Source organism: Nelumbo lutea, chromosome 2 (assembly GCF_056320005.1).
Source record: "Nelumbo lutea isolate HS-2025 chromosome 2, American lotus-T2T, whole genome shotgun sequence".
NCBI classification, from domain to species: Eukaryota; Viridiplantae; Streptophyta; class Magnoliopsida; order Proteales; family Nelumbonaceae; genus Nelumbo; species Nelumbo lutea.
Genome location: NC_142685.1, coordinates 65,107,429 through 65,119,683, shown reverse-complemented (window position 1 = coordinate 65,119,683; position 12,255 = coordinate 65,107,429). Strand labels below are relative to the sequence as shown.

Below are 12,255 nucleotides of genomic sequence, written 5' to 3'. Positions count from 1 at the left end.
GTCTTTGTCTTTCTAAAATGTAGAATCTGAGTAGTCAAGTGCTTCTCTCTCTCTCCTTTTTCTCTAAAAGGGTTGATCTTATCTCTAGTAAGGACAACAGAGAATGAAATTATGATGCAATGCATCTTGTGTTATTAATTCATGTCTTGTTTTGCCTAACTACTCCATTGTCTTGGCCCCATCTCACATCATCTACTTGTTCTTCCTCTCACGTTGTCAAAAGTGGCAAGCGTCAGCTTAAAGGAATTGTTTAGAGAAATTTTTGTAAGCCAAGAATCTTACAAGTGACAGCACAGTTGGTACCAGGAAAAGAGGTTGAATCAGTTTGGAAAAAAGCTCAAGTAGTAGCTATTGAGCTGATGTGGATTGAGGAATGAGGTACACAACATGGCCAACTCAAATTGTCTCAAGGAGAAGGTGAAGAGACCTGTTTGTAAGTTGTTTTTCTTTCAATTAGGAAAATGGGTTATTTACGCTGCATTTGTTTGCGGTGTAAATATTTGTAGCCATTTGGATTTGGATGGAGTATAATTAAACACCAAAAACCAATGTAAAGCTCCACTTACATCAAGTTTTATATCAATAATTAATGTAAATTATAACTTCCATAAAAAACAATGTAAACACTTACATCAATAATCCCACTTTCCATTTACAGCGATCCATAACTTTAAACCGATCGATATACAATTTAACCGGTTTAATTGTACTTTTACACTGCATTCAAACGCAACCTTAGTGTTTGTCTAATTAATACTGGTAGTGAAAGAGAGGACAAATTGGAGATGTCATGTATTTAGAGATCTTAGCCTACATTAGTTCTATATTATACTTAATAATACTACATCTGAAATTTTCCATTGATATAGAGGATTTGTTTATCTTGATACAAATATATCATGTCTAACAAACCAGTTCATAGTATGTACCAATCAAGAGGCCTAATAATAAGAAACCAAAGATGAATTTGGCAATTGGCCCAAGACTAAGAAGCAAATTGTGTACAAAGAGATAAACCCCACCCTCCAAAACAATAAAGAAAAGGAAGAAAAAGACTTGTAATTAGAGAGTTTAAATACTTATCCTAGCTTGCCAATTTCATACATGGAATTCTTCGAATTGACTGCCCATCTCACCAATGATCATTTGGGCTTTAGAGTTCTGGTTCAAACGGTCTAACCATCCGATCAGACCGAGTGGGACATCATTACTTAGGTAGTTAATGTACTTGTATTAGTCCTATATCGCCTTAATATGGGCATTTAAATACTTTTTAACTAATCAAATTAAATATTAATAAACTATATTTAACAAAATAAAATAATATAAATAAATGAAAAAAAAAAAGCTGAAAAAGTCGCAAGGGGAACGGTTTTTGTTGACATGTTCCTTGAAATAAGTGTTTGGTTAAATTAAGGTTAATTGGTTTAAACTTTAGGGTTTAGACATTCATTCCCCTAGAAAGAATTTCCACATCCAATAGTTAAGATTTGAGAGCAGTACTTTGGGCCCCAATGACATGTCAGTCGGGTCGGATAAACGGGTAACCGGAAGGGACGTTGTTTGGTCCAGATTCCCGATTCCAGAATCCAATTGTGAAAGAAAGAAAAAGGTCAAGCTGGTCTTCAGTAGCATTGAATCGAAGGGGGCTCTTTAAGTCTTCTTATCCCTTCTTTTTGTCTTTTTTTTTACCATTTCTGGGCTGAAGTCTTCTATGCATGGTGTAAACTGAAGATGATCTACTCCACTAAAACATCAATCAAGTAAAATCCCTAGATATCAGGTGGTTAGCCACGTCAGGAGGTGGGACCCAGGGTTCTATCCATTGTCTAACTGCCACATGTACAATCTCCCCTTGGGATTTGTTTGTTTGTTGCCTCGGTAAACTGTTAAAAAGAGGAACGTTTGAATCACGCAGAGGGAAACACCTGGTTTTCAAATGAAGTAGAGAGAGAGAGAGAGAGGGTGGGAGAGGAGAGAGAGGAAAAATCCGTAGTCCGTATAAGAAGGATGAGAATTGAGAAGGAATGAGATGAAATGAAGGCGTCTCATTGAAGCAGACAAAGCACTTCACTTCATACCTTCCATGTCTATATCTACCCAACCTTCTCTCTCTACATTTTATATACACGCAGAGATAATTAAATATTGAATTTATTTCCAACAAGGCTACAAGTCTACAACTACAACTCTCTCTCTCTCTCTCTCTCAAACACATCCCCCCCCCCCCCCTCTCTCTCTCTTGCTTCTTTAAACATCCAAATCGAAGCGAGAGAGGAGAAAAAGATAAAGTAATCGTTAATGATGCTCACGTCCCACCACCCAAAACCCTTCCTTCAATCCAACTCTACTAAATTTTCAAAACCCATTTCCTCAATCTTATTGTTTCTCTAGTTCTCCCAAAAGCCCCTGCATTTCTAGTGGTTTCTAGCTGCATAATTTCTTTTTTTTTTTTATGTTTTTTTCTTATTTTTTGTTGAATTTTTTCTCCCGAGCTCCTTTTCATTTCCAGCCATGACGGAAGTCCTCCACTCCCCATCACACTTCCCTTCATCTCCAAGCTCCCTGTCTTGCGTACCCACACCCAATGATGGCGCACGCCAGACCCATCAGATGCAGACCCAGTCTCAGTCCCTTATTAACAGCAGCAGCAACAACGACCATAGCTCTTCTCCTGTAGCCGAAGACGAAGGCGACGACGGTTCGGGTACCGACGAGGACGGGGAGCGGAAGGAAAGAGACAAGGAGGGAGATCAGTTGTCTCTGTTGGCCCTTTTGGTAACTGCTTTTCGCAAGTCTTTGATTGCTTGTAGGACTGAGAGGGAGGAGCTTTGCTCGATGGAGATCGGCTGGCCGACTAACGTTCGCCATGTTGCACATGTCACCTTCGATCGGTTTAATGGGTTCCTCGGGCTGCCGGTGGAGTTCGAACCTGAGGTTCCCAGGAGGCCTCCTAGTGCCAGGTTAGCTGAATTTGTTCAACATCCTCCTTTTGACGCTTTTCTATTTGAATTTGGTAATCTTCTAATGATTTTATATGGTGGGTATGAGTTTTTTTTTTTTTTTTTAATCAGTGATTTTCTGGCGGATTCATTAGATTTTTGTTGAAATTGTTTTTGCTGAGTTCAATGGAAGGTTTAAGAATCATATTCTTTGTTGAAACTTTCTGGAATGAAAGAACAATATACATTCTTAATTATATGGAATTGCAATTTTCTTAAGAGTGGTTTGGCTGATACAAACGACTGGCCAAACAAATATTCGGTTATCTTATTTTAAAACTTTGGCCTCAGAGGAATCCTAGTGTTCATGAACTTAAATTGGTTTCATCACATATGGAATTCGTCATTACAACCTTCAATGCCTCATTACCCCATGAGTAAAAACTGCCAGATTTATTGAATTGTAATTCCGATATGTTTTTACTGAATGGAGTTAACCAGAAAATATTCTTGCATGCACAATAACTATGAATAAAATCTACCTGATATTGATAAAATGAAAAACAATTGATAGAGTCTCTGTATACCAAAGGTGGAAATCGGGAGCTTAATAGCTAAAATTTGAATTTCTGGATTGGCTTTGGATCAATGTTTTAAAACGCGGAGGCATGACGCGAGGCGTTCCACTACCTAGAGGCGTGAGGCATAGTTCAGAATGCAAGAGGCGTAAGCCTCCCGAACACAAGGAGGCGTAAGCCTCCTTAAGAGGAGGGGGTTAGGAGGAGGATGAAGAGTTAGGGGGGATCTCGTTTTTTCTTTATTTTTAATGAAAATCTTTTATATTAAAAAGAATAAAGATGCATAACATTAGTTGAAGGGGGGGTCTTGTCGAACCACTTTCTTTCCCCTTATCTTTTCTTCCCTTCCCTTTCCTTTTCTCTTTTTTTCTTCTCTTTCTTTTTCTTTCCCTTCCCTTTCTTTTCTTTTCCTTTCCTTTACTTTTTTTTTTTTTTGTCTTTTTATATAAGATGTGCATGAGGCGTATGCCTCTAGCACGCCTCAAGAAAAAGTGCAAGAGGCATCCTGAGGCATACGTCTCAGAGGTGTCAATGCCTCTGGCATATGCCTCAGGACGTTTTGGGAGCACCTCGCCTGGAGGGCCTCCCACGCCTTTTAAAACACTGCTCTGGATCTTGCTATCATCAAGCCTCACCCTTCCCTAAACCATTGAGTTTATTAAAATCTTTTCAAAATCGTGTATCATCTTAACATTAATATTTGAAGAAGGTCAAAATCATGTGTTATCTTAAAGCTACTAATAATATGAAGAAGGTTCAATTAAGAAGATTACAGTGATCCTCATGGATTTTTAATCTTTTCCCAAGATGTTCTTCATATTAAGGAAAACTTTATGGGTCAATTTGGATGATAAGAAGAATTATGGGATTGATAGATTGCATTTCATAGATTTGCAATAACTTTCGCTCTTTAGACATGGAACAGTATTTGTAATGAGCAAACTTCCCGTTGTCTTCTGTACCTGCTGAGTTTTAGAGTACCCGAAATTGACTGCTTCTTTGCTAATTGATTTTTCCAATTCTTTATCGTTGAGAACATTGCTTAAATTTCTACTCATCTGGTTGTATTGGAGGTAAAAATTTTGATGCTTCTGGTATGAGACTGAATTCTGTAGCAGGCAAATAATGTTTTCTCTTACCTTGGTTGGGTCAAAACTTTTTAGGTCTATCACTTGTTTTTGAGTTCAAGCCGTTATTGTCAGAGCCTTATGATTTATAATAAATTTCACAATTTCCAAGGTTCCTGGTTCAAGTCCTATGGTTGAACCCCTTCCTGGAAAAAAATAGGATTATTATTTGAATCTTATGATTTGCGAATCTTACAATTTATACAATTCGTGCGTATGAATCAATTGGATGGAACTTGGTTCTATACTTTTTCATTTATTTATTTTCTTAGTTTTCTTTCAAGGGATTTATGGTTTGAAATTGTTTCATGCTTGAAACCACAATCACAGGTCTTTAGATATAATTTAATGATAGTTCTAGTGGGGTCTTGAGAATTGTAGAAGGTTCAACATGCTTTGATGTGCATTTGGCTTTTGTTGTTATTTCTAATACTGAAGCAAATGCACTTCCTGTGCTGTATCTATTTAGAGCAGTACTAGGCAGAGTTTCAGGTATTCTAGTTGACCACTTTTACCACATATAACCACCTGGCAATGGAAAATTAGGAATTTTCTTTTCCCTTTTCTTTATTCTTTCTCTCTTAAATTTTTTATTAGTATAAAATTATAGCCTTTGCTTGGTGTAGGAATGCAGGTTTGAGTCTGAGAGCGGCCAGCTTTTTTCTGCTTTTAAGAATAAATTGTTACAGAATCATGGAGATCTAGGTCCATTCCAATTCTGCCATGAGTCCTGAGCATTGACTGTGGGCAATGTCTGCCCAATCACACCTTGCTATCTTTTTTTGGTCCAAAGTGGGAGGAAGACATGAAATTCTGGATTGTTTATTATAGTTGTTTCTATCTTTTTTTCTTTAACTGGGCCAGATCTTAGCTCACTTGGAGTTCAAGAGTATACGGAGAGCTTCTTTTGGTAGTGAATTTTGGGCATGTTTGGATTTATTTAATAAGGATGTCTAGGAAATAGGGAGTGTGTACTTTGCATAGTCTCTTTTGAAGAGACTCTCTTTTCTTTCCTTTTTTTTTAATTTCTGAGTGTTATCTTAACACTCTTCTTCATTTAATATTCCTCTTCTTCTTTATTGAAAATTTACGATTGAAGATTGATACTATAAAAATAATCTATAAAGATAATAAAGACTATTTTTTTTTGTGTGTGTGAAACCCAGATGTTTGGATTACCTTTGAATCAGTTCCCTCCTTGCAATGGTTGGGTTGCTCTCCATTGCGACCTGGGTGACTAGGGTCCAAACCTTCGAAACAGCCTCTCTGTATGTGCAGGGGTAAGGCTGCATATATCTGTCCCTCCCCAGACCCCCATTGACAGGACCCTCAGGCACTAGTCTGCCCTTTTTCTCTAAATGAGGGAACTGACCCATGTAGAATTAGAAAAGTAGAAGACAAGCATGTTTCCTCTGAATAGGGTACTTGGATTTTGACAACCTCATTCTTGTTTCATATGTCTCCTTATTTCAGATATATTTGCTAAGTAAAGAATATTTGTCAAGAAAATTTTCAAGCTGATTAACGAGGGACTGTATCATTACAATGGTAAATCCTTTAACAATCTAAGCATACTAGAGAAATCTACTAGTGTGATGTCTTCTCCTTGTGGAGTATCCATCCAGGAAAATTACTTAATTATCTTGTTTTTCTTTTGTTTTCAATAATCTTACACCTTATTTAATACTAAATTAGCAAAAAACCATTCAAATAATAAAATATAACAAAATTGACCATAATCGTGAGTAACAAAATATAGAATTTTGTGCCATATACAGAAAATGACAGGAAAAGGAGATATCCGATGTTTCTTCATTACGATATAGTTGTCTACAATGAGCAGCTCTAGCAGCATAGTACTCTTAATTGCAAGAGAAAAAGTCTAAATAAGCATGAAGCCCTGTTTAATTTTTGAACTTTTTGCAAATTAGAAGAGTAAACCATCACATTATAGCGCTACACTGCTAGGCCCTAGCATGGCTAAGTATATAATTTGCATACTGAATATGTTTTGCAACTTATCCAAGACAATGATAATAAAATCTGATCTAACCTTTTTGTGTTTTGGTGTCTTTATATACTTGCTATGTGTATGTTTACATATCATATTTTTGCACATTATGTGGTCTATGTATAATGTCTTTACATATGTTGGTTTATTTGCATTTACATGTAAGTTGCATCTTCAAATCACAAAATTATCTGCATGGGCTTGTAGGTTATATTAGGTACTTGGGCTATCATCAAGGGTTAGGGTCTCAATTATCATATTGAACTCATCCAACACTTAGACTGACAGAATACATTTTTTATAAGTAATAATTATAGATGCACGCATTAATGGTGAATAGAAAAATACCCTGTCATAAGGTTCTAGTAGCAGGGTAACAAGACAATAAATGGTGTTACAACATTTAGCTGGTCAGGGAACAAAAAATGAGTACAAGAAGTCAGATCTGAGTTTCAAACCCTGGGTCCAAAGCTCCCCAGTACAAGCATACAGGAATTGATCTCACCACCCAATAGATTCTAAGTTGACTTTTTCTAAATCATTATTACACTTATATGAGATCTGTTATTTACTTGGCTTAGTTTCTTACATTATCGAATGCCAACTCATACTGCAACCAATATGGATTCAATGATAGGATCAAAAGTTTTTAAGTTGCGGTTATTATGTATTAAAAATCATGTAGATAGCCATTGAGTATCTAGTCCATACCCAGGAGCTGAACAGCATTGGGTAATGGCCCTTGAAGATGGTCATCATATCCATATCCAGTCCACCCTTTCCAATATCCTGGATGGCTTCTCTTGGAAAAAGGGTCATTGCTTGGTGCAATGTTAAAATCTTGGGCTTACAACTATGAGAACAGGGGTTGTCAAGTCTACCTCTCCCATGTCCCTGGATAGCTGGGACCAACATTGATTGGGTAATGGCTCTTTACATAGATAGCTATAGCACCAGCATTTGTGTGAATCTTTTGACTTGGATTTGCTTCTTCTGTAGTACAAGTGTCTTTGGGGTTTCAACAGAATCCATGCAGTTATCATATGATTCTAGAGGAAATAGTGTACCAACAATACTTCTGCTGATGCAAAGACGCTTGTACTCTCAGGGGGGGTTGCAGGTATGCCACCATACTTGTGTTTTCCTTTGCCTTTCCCTTGTTATGATACACCTTCTACTTGAAATGAAGGACTTTTACACTATCTGGTCCTTTGTATACATGGTTTTCCTATTATCTTTTTTGGCTTTTAGGTTTCATTACTCCATTGGGCTTAAATGTGCAGGCAGAAGGGATATTCAGAATTAATGCAGAAAATAGTCAAGAGGAGTATGTCAGAGATCAAATAAATAGGGGAATTGTGCCTGATGGAATTGATGTTCACTGTCTCGCAGGTCTTATTAAGGTATTATTGCAATTTGATCATGATCTGCTTTTAATGACCTAATATTTCTTCATTTCTTGTAATGATTGGACTATTTTGGACTCTGGAAGACATCCATTCATTTTGTTAGTTCTCATCTGAAAGTAATGATGTTATATTCTTCTCCCTTTTAATGTTCTGCCTAGGAGCATGTGTGGTGAGTGTACATGGTTGTCAATGGGAACTCACCATCCATAGATATCAGTTAGGAGATTGCATAGCCAGCACCTGGCTCCCCTCCGTGATCTTGCTTGTAGATCTATTTCATTCTTTCAAAGTTTGTAAGTGCAGTGATCTGCTTAAGTGGTTACGATATCAATTAGTCTACCATGGGCTTAGGTGTTCCCTAAAGTGAGCCAATATGGTCATATTCTGGAAGCATTGGTTCCTGATTACTCATGTATTTTGGTAGTTCTTTCTTTTTTAAATTTAGTTGTTATATATTTTTTTCTTCTTAAAACCAAAGTGTCTCTTGTATCTTCACATTCTAGATTGAATGTTTTTTATATGGGCATCGACTCACACTTTTCTCTCATAGAACAAGACAAACGGAAAAAAAACATGTCATTTCTTTGCACAAAAATACCTTTCGTATTGAGGGTGATTTCAATTTTGAAGTTTGAACCTTGTTGCTTTGTGCCTATATGGCTATATTAATATTGATATGTTGATGCTTTTGTAGGCTTGGTTTAGAGAACTGCCTAGTGGAGTGTTGGATTCACTTTCACCAGAGCAGGTAATGCAATGCCAGTCAGAAGATGAATGTGCACAGCTTGTGAGGCTTCTACCCCCAACAGAAGCTGCTCTGCTGGATTGGGCCATCAACCTGATGGCTGATGTTGTCCAGCAGGAACATATAAACAAGATGAATGCACGCAATGTTGCAATGGTGTTTGCTCCAAACATGACTCAAGTGAGTAAGAAATATTTAAATCTCCATGCATGTTATTGTAGTCACATATTTGGATTGTTTTGAAATAGTAATTTCTTGAAGTTTACATCCACTTGGTTGTATGCTTTGGTCCTCAAACTTGATTTCCCCAACCTCGAAGGAGAAGAAAGAAAAAAGAAATCTCATTTCTCATTTCTTGAATCATTTAGTTGGGGAAGATCAAGGGTACTTTTAACCAATCCAAACCATCCATTTCTCTCTGGATCAGCCATCTCCTCATTCTTCCAATTCACATATATCCAACCCTATTGCAATTTTCCTTGAATTATATAATCTATCCATTTATTTAAAATTTCCCCAAAGAGGGTCTTATTTTGGCCAGGTGGCTAAGAGTTTTAAGCTGAAATTTGCCCTATGATTGGAAAATGGAAAGAGGGAAATGAAGGTCCCTTCTGAGCACCTTGTCAGATAGCCAAGCCGAAGTCCTAGGTCGTTTAGATTCCTTTGTTAAATGACACAACTAGTAGACCAATCCCTATTTTAAACAGGCACACGTGTGCAAGCACACACACACACACACAAGATGATGTGCATCCAAAGGATTGGGTTCCACTTTTAACCAGGACCATTATGGAGATTGATGTGGATGCAGAGAACAAGGATCCGATTCTCTATTTCCTTATTGCTGAATCCATGGCGTATAGATTTGGGCATCTGATCCAATTGTAAGAGGGTGGACTCCACAGAGGTGGTGATCAAGCCTCCAAAGGTCCAAGGAAATGGTGGTGGTTTGATGGAGGGGAGATTGAGAAATTGAAGTTGGTGGGAGGCAGGAGAAGGTCTCTGATCCAAGAGAGAGGAAGTTGGTGGGAAGAAGAAGAAGAGGGTCTGAGTCCATTCAGAGAGAGAAATTCAGGTCTGGGTCCAAGAATGAGAAAGAGGATCTGGGGCTCCATTTGGACGTGAATTCCGTATTTATGTTTTTCTTTTTCCTTTCCTAATACTGGACTTTCTAGGAATCTTCAGGAACTATGCTAAGTTGGCATAAGTGGTCATGTGTTAACAGCTAATAGTCACTTAGTCAAAGCTTCCCTTGGACTGGGCTCGCTTGGTTTGGGTTCAAGTCAGGCTAACCAGGTGTTTCCTTTTATATGTCTATGCTCTCACACACAATAATAGTGTTCCATTTTTTGTCCTTTCAAGACCATTAATAAAACAGTGTTCATGCCAAAATGAATGAAACTTACAAAACTTCTTGTATTTTAATAATATAATTCTTTGTTCTTTGTGTGTTTTTGATAAAACAAACACTTGTAGGAGCTAAAGAATAATAAATATTAGTGCACCTGGAAAAGAAGTCACTTTCTGACCTGTCTATGTGCAATGAAGTAGTACCTTAAGTATATGTGGTTATATTGGTGGATTAAACATTAGGAAGTATCATGAAATCATGGCTGGTTTTACCAAGGACGTTTTCATATGCCAAAAGTTGATCCGCCTGATAATTGTCATGATCTGTAACAATACACTTTTATATTGCCATTGAAAGTCTGGTGAATGGAAAGGCACATATACACAAATAGACACACACAAATCAATCAAATATTCTAGGTTTTCTCTTATTCAACTTCTCCCCACATGGACAATGGAGCATAACATAATTCTTATTAACATTCTATTTTGCAGATGGCAGATCCTTTGACTGCATTGATGTATGCAGTGCAAGTGATGAATTTCCTTAAAACACTGATAATAAGGACTCTCAAAGAAAGAGAGGATTCAGTGATAGAAACAGATGCCGATTCATGCCAAGAGCCTTTTGATGAGAATGGTCACCACAGCCCTTCTCAGACCTGCTTGGAGGATGTGACCTCTGCTAAAGAAGAGACAGAGCATATGTTTGTTAGCAAGGAACCAGTTTCAGAAAGCCCCACTCAACTTGCTGAAGATGCTTCCACTTTCGATGATGGAGCCCAGTGTTTTCAACCTTCTGTTGACAAAGCCAACCTTGATGACAACAACTCTCCAGTTGATGATTGCCCCTGTGAAGTTCCAACTCAAGTTGACACCTTAACAAATGGACCAGAGACTGGTATTGCTAATGGTCACAAGTCAGGTGTTCCAGCAAACAACCGTAAGAACAAGACTGGTCAATCTAGTAATTCTAATCTCAAGAAGGGAACCAGAAAAGTAAATGGGCATACCGTAGTTCGGGTGGGAGGACCTGTTGAGAAGTCAAAAGGAATCAGTATTGTTAGCCGTATAAATTCTAGGGCAGAGAGGGTTGAAGCCTGGCGCTGATGGTGGCAAAGTCCAGTTGGAGGGATGATTAATATGATCACAAGTTGGCACTGAATGTTCTATTTGGAGCTTGAGAAAGAGATTGTCATGTATGTTTCATATCTTTGTGGTGGAGTTTCTTAACCTTTTCTGTTTCATTTATAACATTTCCATGTTATCCCACACTAACATCTTTTGGTTTCCCAAAACTACCTCCATCCAGTATCCACATGAAAAGTCCATATCAGTGGTTTTGTGCTTTTACCTTAACAATTTCTTAATATTTTATTTATTTCAACTGACTACGTCTAGGCTACCTTAAGAGGATCTCTTTGGCAATTTGCAACAAGTCAATAACAATTATCTGAAGTATAAATTTACTGGGTTCTAGAATGTGCTTTCCAAATGGCAATGACATCTTTTGGAAATTGAGATTATTCTTATTAATTACAGTACATAAATTCCCAATAATGTGCAGAACAAGCCAAACCTGTTTTTTTGCAAGGTTGTTATTGTGTTTTTATTGGGTAAAACCATAAAGGTGCAGTTGAACCAGTAATTTCCTTGATAATAAACTACCCCCCAGGTTGTAAACTCTGTACAGGATGTTGATCCATTTTTTATGACTACTGGATATTGATCCTTGCCCTCTAATTCTTGGATGAGATCATGATGGAGAACTGGACAACCTCAATCAGTGAGCATTACAGAGAAAAAGAAGGATCCTTCTGCATTGCAGTCTTCTGTAACAGACTTTACCATCTATATATGCCAGAAAAGTCGGCATCATTATCATTTCATTTCTTTTCTTTTCTTTTATTGAGAGACTATTGACATTGGACATTAGCAGTAATAGTAGCCAATCATTTGTCTCAGAAGGATACAAAGCTTCATGGAATATTCCATGATGCTTGCTCCAGAAGTGAGGCAGCAGACGCCGGCCACGTTGTTGAATCAAACATGCCAGCTAGGCCATAGGGCATATGATTAGAGGTTCAATGGCG

General features: G+C 37.6%; 1 protein-coding gene across 1 annotated transcript; it reads left to right on the top strand.

Moving 5' to 3' along the window:
* The first annotated feature begins 1,919 nt into the window (after positions 1 to 1,919).
* Positions 1,920 to 11,549, top strand: LOC148871245 (rho GTPase-activating protein 1-like). The gene is made up of 5 exons (XM_088971378.1): positions 1,920 to 2,963; positions 7,658 to 7,778; positions 7,942 to 8,061; positions 8,762 to 8,992; positions 10,658 to 11,549. The coding sequence occupies exons 1-5, from the start codon at positions 2,515 to 2,517 to the stop codon at positions 11,270 to 11,272; spliced, it is 1,536 nt and encodes a 511-aa protein (XP_088827504.1). The 5' UTR covers positions 1,920 to 2,514; the 3' UTR covers positions 11,273 to 11,549.
* Positions 11,550 to 12,255: the final 706 nt, after the last annotated feature.